Source organism: Corythoichthys intestinalis, chromosome 4 (genome assembly GCF_030265065.1).
Source record: "Corythoichthys intestinalis isolate RoL2023-P3 chromosome 4, ASM3026506v1, whole genome shotgun sequence".
In the NCBI taxonomy this organism is placed as follows: domain Eukaryota; kingdom Metazoa; phylum Chordata; class Actinopteri; order Syngnathiformes; family Syngnathidae; genus Corythoichthys; species Corythoichthys intestinalis.
Genome location: NC_080398.1, coordinates 62,864,320 through 62,876,582, shown reverse-complemented (window position 1 = coordinate 62,876,582; position 12,263 = coordinate 62,864,320). Strand labels below are relative to the sequence as shown.

The window sequence follows — 12,263 nt, the reverse complement described above, 5'->3', positions numbered from 1 at the left end:
CCTCCTAGTGCGACTTGTCCTTGTGATTGCCCATTGATTTCACCTGTTGTGTCTGCTCCTTGTGTATCCTTCAACCTGCATCCTCCTGTGTCACCTACCTGTTCCTCGTTGTCTCCTTACCCCTTGTCTATGTATATATAAGCTCCCCGTTTTTGTTGAGTCTTTGTCGAGACATTGTCGAAGTTCATGTCAGTGTGATTCTCGCCCGTTTCTGTGTGCAAGCCCTCGTGTTCCTTTTTTTTTTTTTTTTTTTGATACCCAGTTTTATTTGTCTTTTTTTTCTTTTCTTTTTTTTTGATCACAGTTTTTAGTCCATGTGTTGGTACAGCAGGAGCAGATACGCTTTGCCCCATAGAAAGTAGCCCAAAATCCACGGTTTGGTTCGCATATCTCGGGTTTGTGCTTTCAGACTACAAGGCGCAACTACAATCCTTTAGTTTTCTCCCAAAATTTGACAGTGCGCCTTTTTATCCAGTGCACTTTATGTATGAATTGCTGTTGTGCTTTATGACCTCCAACCTATTTTTTGGAGAATAACCACTCCAGTAAAGTGCTCAAGATATTCATCAAACCCATAAATAAAACAATGAATTGATAAATAAAACAACAATTACAATGTTTTTTTTGTTGCTGGTTTTTTTTTGAGACAAATGCGATATATTCCTTCCAATCAAGTGGGTGTTACATATAAAAATAAACAGATTCATTGGTGGTGCATCAGTGCGCCAAATAATCCAAAAATACTCTTTGTTAAAAGTGAAATGATATGTTTACAGCATTACTTCCTCTTTCATTGCCAACGACAAGAGAAGTCACAAAGTAGAATCTATACCAGAAGTGCCGATGATAGGTTTTCCCCAAAACTGTTTATTATTTATTTAACGATTACTTTTTTAAAATAAATGAGTGGATGAGACTCATACACTGCCACTGACAGCGACTGACATCAAATCTATTTGAATTCTGGTGGCAGGTTTCAGTGCCATTGACGTTCTTCATTTGTGTATTTCGATCCCCCCCCCCCCCCCCCCCCGCCCCCCCCTTCTCAGGAGACAGTTCATGGCTCCAGGATGAATGTGACGATATGAAGACCGGTGAATGCCCTCCAGGGTATGCTTTTATAAGGATTTATTAAAAGTCTGATTCAATTTTAGTATATCATCTGTTCTCTTGTATAGTACTAAAAGCCTTGTCAAAAAGTTAGGCTGCATGTACATGAGTACATAATACTTTGGCCACATTGTATTGATGTACTTACTTAAGTCCTATATGTATGTATTTAAGAGAAATTCCATGTGTGTGCCAAACATACTTGGCCTATGAAGTCTGATTTACGATTTCAATGGCATGACACTCTCATTCCAAAGTTAGGGCACAGCATTGAATTCCCAACATATCCACAGGACCGAATGATACACATGTATATACAGCACTACTTGAAGATACAAAAGCTTCGGTCACCAAAAATGTGTTTTACGAAAAGTTTTTCGAAGCTTTATTCGCTTCATAATAAGGAAAAAAAAAAAATCATAGGGAGGATAATACGTAATTTAATAGATAATTCCCGCTCGCAGCAATGCAATAATGTAACTATTGTGTTGCTTACTGTGTTACTACTTATTAATCTAATAAGCAGACGAGGTGTGAAAATTATGCTCTCACGTTTAATGAACAAATTCGCTTTCACTCTACCAGTCACGCAGTGTAGAGTACACTTCCTCATACATGATGTCCTGTGGTAATCCCATTGCACGCTGGGCAAGGGAGTTCTAACTCTTAACACCACAACTACGTCTGACTATAAGTGTAAAAATCGAAACAATGTGCTAACGGTCCTCAAGGCTGAAACAAAAGAATATAACTCTTAAGCGATGCTTTATTGAGGCACAAATAGCGAAATGCAATTGCAAGCAACGGCTGCCTAAGTTAGCTCGTCTTTTCGCACTGTTTGCAGTGAGCTTGAGTAATTTGACATCTGGAGAATGAGCCCAACAAACTAATTACACTTAAACACCACTAGGGGTAGAAAAAATATTACAAATAAAAACAGGAAATTGTGTGGTGTGTTAGTTGTGCTTGAAACGAATTAGGCGATTTACGTGTAAAACGTGATTCATTATCCAAAAAAGCGTGATACGAAAGCCACTCAGGAACAAATACATTTCGTACCTTGATGTATAAGAGTGAGAATAGGGGTGAGTCTTGACTGTATAATACGGAGTAGTGGACAAGACATGACTAGCACAATACTATTAATATAATTATTACTTCCGGGAACAAATCTGATGCGCCTATAGCTATAAAAAAAAAAAAAAAAAACAGATGCTAGATGCGGCAAGAAAAGTAATCTAGTTACTTTACTGATTATTATCAAAGTAACTAAGTAACTTTAAAAGTAATTCATCGGTTACTTTTTATTTTTCTCCCTTTGCTGACTCAACATTAGAATGACACAGAAAAATTTCAATGCATGTAATTGACTTTCCGATAATTGAATTTATAGGGGAAGATCAGAATAAGGCTTAATCTTTGAGTAATCGGGGGTTTAATTAGTCGATGGAGTTGATTTCAACCAGCATCGACTCTGCTAGCTTAGCCAGTTCGGAGCCCTGAAACTAACAAATAACTGACAAACTGCATGGAATTTGTTGAAATCAACTCCACTGACTAATTGAAGATTTAGCCCTAATGTAAAAAATTCTGAACTTTGGGTTAGGGGTTAAGGGTTAGGGTTAATAGCATTTTAGTGCCAATGTAAAACAAGGCAAATTGACTGCTTAATAGTCAACAACACACAAATGAATTGCACAGTGCAATAAACACAAATGTGGGGGCGGACGCACAGGCGCACGCACAATCAGGAAGTACACCATACACACAAGCCGTCAAATTGGCCACAAAACATGGCCGCACTTTACACTCAATCAGACTTACAACACATTCCAAAAATGCTAAACGAATACGGCACCTCAAGGCATAAATGTGCAACATAAATATTATGTCAACAATTCTTGTGGACTTTGCAAGGATGAGCGGGAGCGACCTATCTGCTGTTGCAACGGCAAAGCTACGAAAGTTATGACGCTGTGACCCTCCAGAATGAAGGAAACATACTCACGTTCATTCATGGACGCACACAAATCAACATTCCCTCGCACATCTTAACAGGTGGCTGCACTCGGCTGGAATTTGCGCCCGCACACGTCTTCCTCAGTCCTAAAACACTTAGCGCGTGTGACTCGATACCAAAATTTTCTATTTAAAATGCTCTTCGTACTTGACTACAGTAGTCTTCATTCTACATACATTATAAGGCAATAACAAAATAGTAACGCACATACATCAAGAAAACTGACTTTAATTAGATCACTGGTTTGGAAAAGTGAACACGTTAGATTGCAGGTTACTGAAAGAAAGTAATCAGACTATAGTAACGCGTTACTCATAACACTGGTCAAGAGGCACAGGCCAGATTAGATTGCGATCGTTACCAAATTATTTATTATTTCCCTGCGGCCCGACAGCAAATGCCCCATTGACTGGTACCAGTGGTTGGGGATCACTGATCAATAGTGAAGTTACAACCATTTCTTTGTTGGTGGTGTCATATTTTTGGAGACCAAAGTTTGCTGTGCAAGCCATGCCCACATCTTTCAAAGTTTATTGTCTCAAGAAGTAAAGCTTTTTCCACATCCCTCAAAAGGGATCACACTTATTTTGAAGCTGGTAAGGTCAACTTGATGACCGTGGGGACTTGAAATTGAGAGCCAATGAAAAAAAAAAATAATAATAATAATAATTCCTATTGTTGAAGTGTAGTGGAAACTCTTCTCAATCCTGAAACAATGCATATGTATCTGTTTGAGCTGTCTGTTTGGTCATGATCCAGACAGAGATTAAATGCTTCTGTCTGTTGCTATACGTTTAGTTTTATTTTCATTTTTCTTGTACAGCTGAAGCAAGAAAAAAAAAAACAGCAACGTCCGTCTCGCATTTCTTATTAGCTCTAAAATGTGAATTCATATATAATAATAAACAAATACAAGTTTTTGTGACAAAACATTGAACTGCATTTTAGACACTATTTAGCATTCAGTCGGCGTCCGCTCACCATTACGAACACTTCTGCAGTCATACATAAACATACTTAAGGATTAACATATTTCTGAACTATATTACCACACAGAACAGATCACAATCATCCTAAAATAAAGCAATCCGCTAACATACATAGTCAAATTATACTCTTTTTCTCACCTGAAACAAAAAAAATATACTAGTTTACAACGTCTGTCTCGCATTGCTGCAAAGACGGCTCATTTCTGATTCGCCCATGCCCGCTAAGAAGCAAACGCTGCCCACTGCTGGTGTAAAAGCGTAAGTACAACAGTCTTTTCAGGCTGAAACTTGAGTGTATATTTTCCACAAACACAATGAAATTAGACGAAACATTTTAAACATAGGGTGAATCCATCTGCGGACACAACAAAATATTAAAATAACTATTTTAATATTATTTATTAATTATTTAATTAAATTATTATTATTTATATAAGTTAAAAGAATTCAGAGACTTGTTGTGCTTTAAAAGTGTTGAAATTACATAAAATGCACATATTACTTGTATTTTTAGTTTTAAATGTATGTCTCTCACAGAATTACACTTAAAAATATGTGGTGTTCATGGCTCTCAGCCAAAAAGGTTCTCAACCCCTGATGCAGGTGAAGCCAAATGTGGAGATTACAGATTTAACAGTTGACACAGCAGGTAGTGTAGAGCAAATCATGTTGCAAACATACAATCCCCTATGCCATAACCGCAATTAAAACATTAAAAATATATAACAGCCCTGAAAATTCAAAAATGGAGAGAGACTTGACTGATTATTTGGTGTCTTTTATTCTCAAACCTTGCAAAATGTCCACAAACAACCATAGAATATAAACACAATCACCCTAAGAGCTCAAAGGATGCACATTTGCCACATTTCCTTTCTGCCTGCAAGCTGGACACATTGCAAAACCGCTTGAAAAATTAAATGTACCAAAATAGAAGCGTAACTGTTGAATTACAAAATAAAATACTGACAGAAAATTAGGATTCGGTTATTTACTCTCCCACCAAAATTTCACTAGTGACATTAAAAAGAATAGTTTTCAACAGTCAAATAGCCACAACTTAGTTAGATTTTGAACATTTCAACAATCAAATATCCACAACTTAGTTAGATTTTGAACATTTCAATGCAAGAAATAACAATGTTTAGAATAGATACCACATCCTCTTTTCAAATACCCTTACATATCGACAAAGCAGGCTGTATGATTCGCCCTGATGATTTGTTCACACTGTGTGGCAGGTTTTGTGTTGTCACTACCTTTCCTTCAATGCTTCCGCGCTGTTGGCCACACAAGCACATAGTACTAGTTTATATCATTATTATTATTATTATATTATTTATAAAATCAGAAGCTAACCTTGTTAAATCTGTTTTTTTTGCTCTTCGAGTTCTGTCACTCAACTTGTGATGTATTGTTGGAGCATTAAAATAGACCACCCTTCTTTGTAGCAACCATGTTTTTATTCCATATTACGACTTTACAACAAACACAGCAGAACGATTTTCCAACTTGGGAACTCCGATCTCCTGATACACATGAACGAAACATATCTCCTGAGCTTCGCGGAAGTATCAAATCATATGCCTATCATAGCCCGAAGTTATTTGAATAAATTATCATATTAAGGAGCCATATGTATGAATCGAGTACTATAATATGACCATATTAAATAGACACATTCTGTAGATTATGCTATGTAGACTTAAAACTCGAAAATATATATATATTTTTTTTAATGGTGAAATATGCACCGGGGCACTGCAGATTAATACTGGGGGACGTGTCCCAGTGAAATGTGTCTGGCGACGCCCATTGTCAATAATAAAAGCATGTATTAACAACAAGGTACCTGTCAAACAGGACAATCCCACAGGCTGAATTGGACCACTTAGCGGGCCTTCCGATCCACGGACCATATGTGTGACACTCCTGCTGTAGAACACCTTGATAGACTTGAAATTTCCATGTACACTGCACAGACTCAACACACCCTGCAAAGTAGTCCCAGAATTTAGACTCCTCAATGCTCGACTGGGACTGCTGTGAGCTTTACTTATAGTAATATATAGTAATAGTAATATTTTTGAGCATGTGTGCACTTGTTGAAGCACAAACAAATCTCAATCTATCGAGTGACTTTGCGAGTAGTACTCAAGTTTTTAGCATTGATACCTATAAATCTGGTGAGTGCATCACACAAGTACAAAAGAAATTCTGCTTTTGAAAGGCAATTGTAAGTGTACTAATAATACTTGACTGTGTACTATACAGGAGAAATTACCGGAGGCTTTATACATTTGAAATGAATGTTTACCCTTATTTTTGACCGAAAAACTTGGTTTAATTTGCTGTCCATATGGCATCTAATGAATGTTTTCACTGTGCTCATAGATTTGTTCGCTCACCTCTCATATGTTTTCACTGTGCTCATAGATTTGTTCGCTCACCTCTCATAATTCTCTCAGTGGATGGTTTCAGAGCTTCTTACATGAAGAGAGGGAAAACTGTCATACCTAACATTGAGAAGCTGAGTAAGGCACTTTTGAGGTTTCAAGGATTACGGTAATTTCTTGAGTACCAAGCACATTTTCCCGCTCAAAAATGGTGGTTGGTGTTTTCACCGGCCCAGGCTCTGTATTTGGTTTGTTTCTCAATCTTGGTATTTCTGGAGACAGCGATCAAACCATGGTCACTCATACCATGAGCAAACATGAACACACTTGCTATTTAGAATAGTTGTTCAAAACATTCTTGTGGTAGGGTTATTCCATATGAGCTCAACCTGAGTTCCGTAGGTGAACGACTCCACTTTGGCACAAATTTATTTTCGAGGTACCTCGACATGAATAATGAACACATGGCGGAAAACACACAGTCTGAAAAATCAGTTTCTGCTGGTGCCCCCCTCTTTTAGATAAACTACTGTATTTTAAGCCAAAAGTATTGTTGTGTTTGGTAGAACAATATGTTATAGTATTTTTAATCTGTCCGTTTTACCCCGGAGAACCCTGTTTACGGACACTTTGCTATTGCTTTTGTTTCAAACCAGCCATTAAAAAAAGGTAAGTAATTATATTATTCAAATTATCTATAATTTTTTTTAGCTTAGAATCATTAATTTATATTTAATATTTAGTCTCAAAAAGAAAAATAACTTTAAAAGTTATTCACTTGTGTGTTTTAAACTTTTAAACAAATTACATCACAATAAAAAAAATCTGTAAATAGGTCACTGATATCTATTACCGATAATCACAGGCTTGAGTAGACTAAGGGGGATCATGTTACACCTTTGTGTAAATCAAAGGATTGAGATAACTGAGCTTTCTTATATGACACCTAATGGTAAATGTTAAAACTATCCAGAATGTGAATGCATGATTGCTCTGATTGATAATAAATGGCTACATAATGCATACAAGTGAACATATAAATGTGAGTACATAGCAATGGATAGATAGATAGATGGATCTTTTTATTAGGAATTCTCCTTTCACCTTCACATTACTGCCTGCATTGCTTTTCAGAAGCCATCATGCCACATAGTGGCACAGTGGAGTAAAGAAATGAGGTAGAATGCCCTGGATAAATATGAGTTGCTGAGGGATGCTATTATAGATGTGGGGAGGACAGTGTGGTCAGGGAGGCCCACATTTTTATGACAGATCACATCAAACATGAAGGTCATACAAGGCGGTCAACGAGTTTACAACACAGAGCCTGGTCAAGGATGAACACAAAAATGACAGTGAAAAGGTCTTTTTGTTTGGTTTATGTCTTTACTCAACATTTCTATTGCTTCCATACATCAGAATAAATCAGCATTTCATGACTTGACAATGCTGCCCCACAAGGCTCAACGTTGCTTCTATGGCTCTGCACATGGCAAAGAGGAGAGTGATGGAGTGATTTGCTTTCTCTCCAAGTCCTCAGAAGAGCAGTGCACTCTGGAAAAAAAAACCCTCTGCAACGCCAAGGACATGGTTGAGTATCTGTCCGAGAAGCATGGCACGGCCCTGAGGTAACGGTTACATCTCTTTTTCCTACAAGGAAATGTGTTTTCACCAAACGACTATGAAATGACAATGAGTGGGTAAATGATCTTTAAGAAATTGATCAAATAAAATCTCTGATGTTACCAGAACTTATTTTTTATTTACCATGATGGATTTTCAAAACATTTTTTAAACGAGAAACTTAAAAAAAATGTCAAAGGTCTCAAAAATATCTATTTTTTATCTTACCTTATTTGACGTACTTTTAAGGTGTCAAAAATGCCCAAGAATAATAAGAATTAGAATAGAATTGGATACTTTCAGACTTGTCCTGTGTTGGCAACTTGACGCTCTCTGTGCGGGGAGGGCGGAATTTTTTAAACTGGACATTTCGTCATTTTAGGTCGGCATCGGCAACAAAATAAAACACACATTTCCAAAGATAGACGATGGACTGTCTCTTCTCAGCTCTAAGATCCAGTAGCAATTTAATGTTATTATCTTTCCAGTTTAATTTAGCTATTTCCAGTTTCTCGTGTTGATAATTGCGATGTTTGTTCACCACTCTTCGTCTTACTGCGAAGAAAGAGGAAATGACTATTGGCCCGCCATGATATTTAATCCATAAGCCTTCGCGCTGTGACTCGGGAAATAAGCGACTGCTTTCACTCATGCCGCGTCCCAGGTAAGACCCAAACATTATACCAGGACGCAACCCAGTTAAAGTCTGTGCCATCTCCGTGTCAGTCGACCCAGGAAATTGCCTTCAGACATAAGGGCTACCCGTGTAAATCCTGGGATTTAAACCAAGTTCAGAGTGTGTCTAAAAGGGGCTGAGGTGGAGTGACAGTGGTGAAAGGTGTTGAGTGGGTTGTCCATTGTTCGAAGGATTGGAGGTTGGAATCTGGCTCCCAGTAGTGCACATTGTCGTTTTGTTCTTGGACAGACACTTTATGGCGGCAGTAGCAGCCTGTTGGTGTATGAATATGTGTGTGATGATGGACACGTATTTAAGGCACTTTGTGACAGCTGTCTGTGAAAGCCTGTGTTATTTAAGTTGCTTTCCTTTACTACTGTAATACAGCCTGTTATGGACTTCCTTATTCTAAGTACATGTAAGGCCGAGACTTGAATGGAACAACACTTCTTTATTCAGTGTGCTTCTCAGCATATATATCACCGAAACATAACTGAGATTCCTTTTATACTGTAATACCACACCCACAGGAAGTGCACACTATGGCAACAGCAGTGTGACACAAATATGTCACATTTCCTCCCCCCTTACATACATCGATCAATGGAAGTGGGTACTGCTCCACACAAAGCACCAGATTCAAAGTCACTTTAAAATTACCACATGTACGAATTCCGCCATTCTTTTTCGGAACTGGCACAATTGGTGTCGCCCATTCGCTGGTGGTGACTGGTTCCAAAACATCAATTTTGACCAACACATCCAGGTCAGCCTCAACTTTGTCACGGCATACAGCACCGTTTTAGCCTTCATAAACACAGGTTTGCTTCTAGGTTTAATGTGCAATTTCACTGTAATGTCCTTCATGCTGCCCAATTCCTCACGGAAAACCTATTCATTCTTGTCCAGGATGACTTGTAGTTGTGAAGAACCGTCTGACAGCTGCCGAACTTCTAGTCACTTTACACGCCGACTTAGTCACTTTACACGAAGTGCATTAATCCATAGTCGTCCCATGATGGAAGCAAAATTACCTTTTGTGACATACACTGGAAGTTTAGCAGTTTGATCATTGCATTGCACAGTAATGTCAGTCATTCCTTTCGTGTGCACTTTGTGTCCAGTGTACGCTTTGAACACAATGTGTGACTGTCTTAATGGAAGGTGTCTCAAACACTGTTTATAGACTTGGTAAGACACAATCGATGCCTGTGATCCAGTGTCTATTTGCATTTTGACTGGGTGACCCTCGAACTTTGGTGTGGCCCAGTAACACCCTAACTTCCTGTTTATGCTCATTACATGCACGGTGTGCACATCACTTTCATCTTCGGAAGTGGAGGCACTCTCTACTGCTTTGACATATTTCTCTGTTTTCTTCTAGTCATTGATTTCCATATCTTTGTCAGCGCTTGTTTTTTTTCCATCAGGCACGCTCAACATGCCCTTTCTTCCCACAATTATGACAGTTCATTTCTTTGCACCAGCAGGAGGAGGGAAGGTGCTCTGTTTTACCGCACCTAAAACAGGTACCAGCAACATCGCTTTGGGTACTTGCCACTTAGTGTATTCTGCTCGTCATATTCAGTTGTTGAGCCTCCTTTGAAGCCATTTCCATAGCCACACTTACATCAAAGGCTGTCTTTAATGTCAGTCCACTTTCTGAAAGTAACTCCTTTTGTGTTGCTTCATTTCTCAGTCCACATACCAATCGGTCTCTTAATGTGTCTTCCAAAACATCACCAAACTCACAATGTTCAGCCAGCTTCCGCAGCGCCGCGATGAACATGATGACAGATTCCCCCTCTTCCTGATTTCTTCTGTGAAATCGTAATCTCTCTGCAATCACAAGGGGCTTGGGTGAAAAATGTCCATTAAGAGTCTCCATGATTTCCCAGTACGTTTTACTGCCAGGTTTATCGGGTTGAAGCAAGTTTCTTAGTAAATTGAAAGTCTTTGGCCCAATAACGCTCAAAAACATGGGCACCACCTTCTCTTGGCTATTTCGTTAGCTTCTATGAAATAACCAAACCGCTCCGTGTACGAGCTCCACTGTTCCACAAGCTCATCAAAATGACCAACAGAGCCGATAAATCCCACCATAGTGCCTGGTTATACAGCACCTTCATGTTCCTTATGAAATCTCCGCTCGTCCTCCTCCCCACGAAGTCACAACGTGGAGGTCGGCGCTTTCTGTCCCCTGGAGCACCGCGACCGCAGGCAACCTCCAAAAAACAGTACGTCCGAGCTGACGCAGGTCCAGACGTCCTCGTCGCCACTTTTGTTATGTACTTCCTTAATCTAAGTACATGTAAGGACGAGACTTAAATGGAACAACACTTCTTTATTCAGTGTGCTTCTCAGCATATATATCACCGAAACATCACAGAGATTCCTTTTATACTGTAATACCACACCCACAGGAAGTGCACACTATGGCAACAGCAGTGTGAGCGCAAAAATCGTATGCCACACCACCTTTTTGGCCTATATTCGTAGTTTTTGGAGGTCGATATCTTTGAATTGAGACAGCGTTAAAGGCTAAGCTTTGGTATAAAGGGTAATTATAATTCAGGCTGTAGGAATCTGGTGTCAGAATTTAAAGAAGAATTTAAGAAGTTGTCTCCTCATCGTGGTACAGATTTGTGGTTCACTGGCTGGTTCACCCATGCCAATGGCACTGTGGGGGGTTTACCTGGCCAATGTAGTAGACGTATCCGATGGAGCTCTTCAGAATGTTCAAGTTTAAAATGTTGCAAAATGACACTTTTATTTTTGTCAGTTATATTTTGCTCCTGCGAGTAGCAAAACAAAAGGCTGGCAAGTCTCAAAACACATTTAATGCAATTTATTCGCTCAAGTGACCTAGCAAAAGTGACGACTCTAACACGGATGAAAAATCTGTGCCATTGACTCCTCAGGCCTTCAAACAAGCGTCTTTTTGGCTGTGTAATGAGATAGCAAGCATACTTAAGTCAGAAATCAGGAAAGTGCTGGAGGAAGAAGGAACAGGATGTCCACAACAACGCATTTTTGCATTGCCTGAGGAAGCCCAGCCTTTTATACATGGAAACTTTACAACACAGGGGACGACTTCCATCCAGTACTAATGGAGCTTTTCTGTCTTACTGGTCCGAATAATGTCTAAATAAAACCGTCCACCATTAAGTAACATTATCTTGGAGCTGGAGTACAACGCTATATTGACATTGGAAAACGAGTTTTCTCTAACAATATGTTGCCGTTTGATAGTTTTGGTGCTCTTTCCATGTTTAGTCCCTTATCTGTTTCATTTTCTTTGTGTTTTGGCGTGTCTCTACGTGTATTCTGGCATTTATGTGTGCTAGGGTTTGAGCGTGCCATCTCGTCTGAATACCTCAGCCTCCTACTTTGTAGTTTGAGTTAATTCACTCTAGGCCTGCACAATATCGTTTGAACATCACCATTGC

At 39.0% G+C, this 12,263-nt stretch overlaps 1 protein-coding gene across 4 annotated transcripts in view; it reads left to right on the top strand.

The window, feature by feature from the left end:
* The window catches only part of LOC130914298 (ectonucleotide pyrophosphatase/phosphodiesterase family member 2), a 221,653-nt gene that overhangs the window by 34,826 nt on the left and 174,564 nt on the right, over positions 1–12,263 (top strand). For 3 of the 4 annotated variants that reach the window (XM_057833354.1, XM_057833353.1, XM_057833352.1), the window contains 2 exons: positions 1,050–1,110; positions 6,556–6,653. The exons of the other annotated variant lie outside the window; for it this stretch is intronic. In XM_057833354.1, coding sequence (XP_057689337.1) covers positions 1,050–1,110; positions 6,556–6,653 — 159 coding nt within the window. The remainder of the gene's footprint in view (positions 1–1,049; positions 1,111–6,555; positions 6,654–12,263) is intronic. 4 annotated transcript variants of the gene reach the window in all.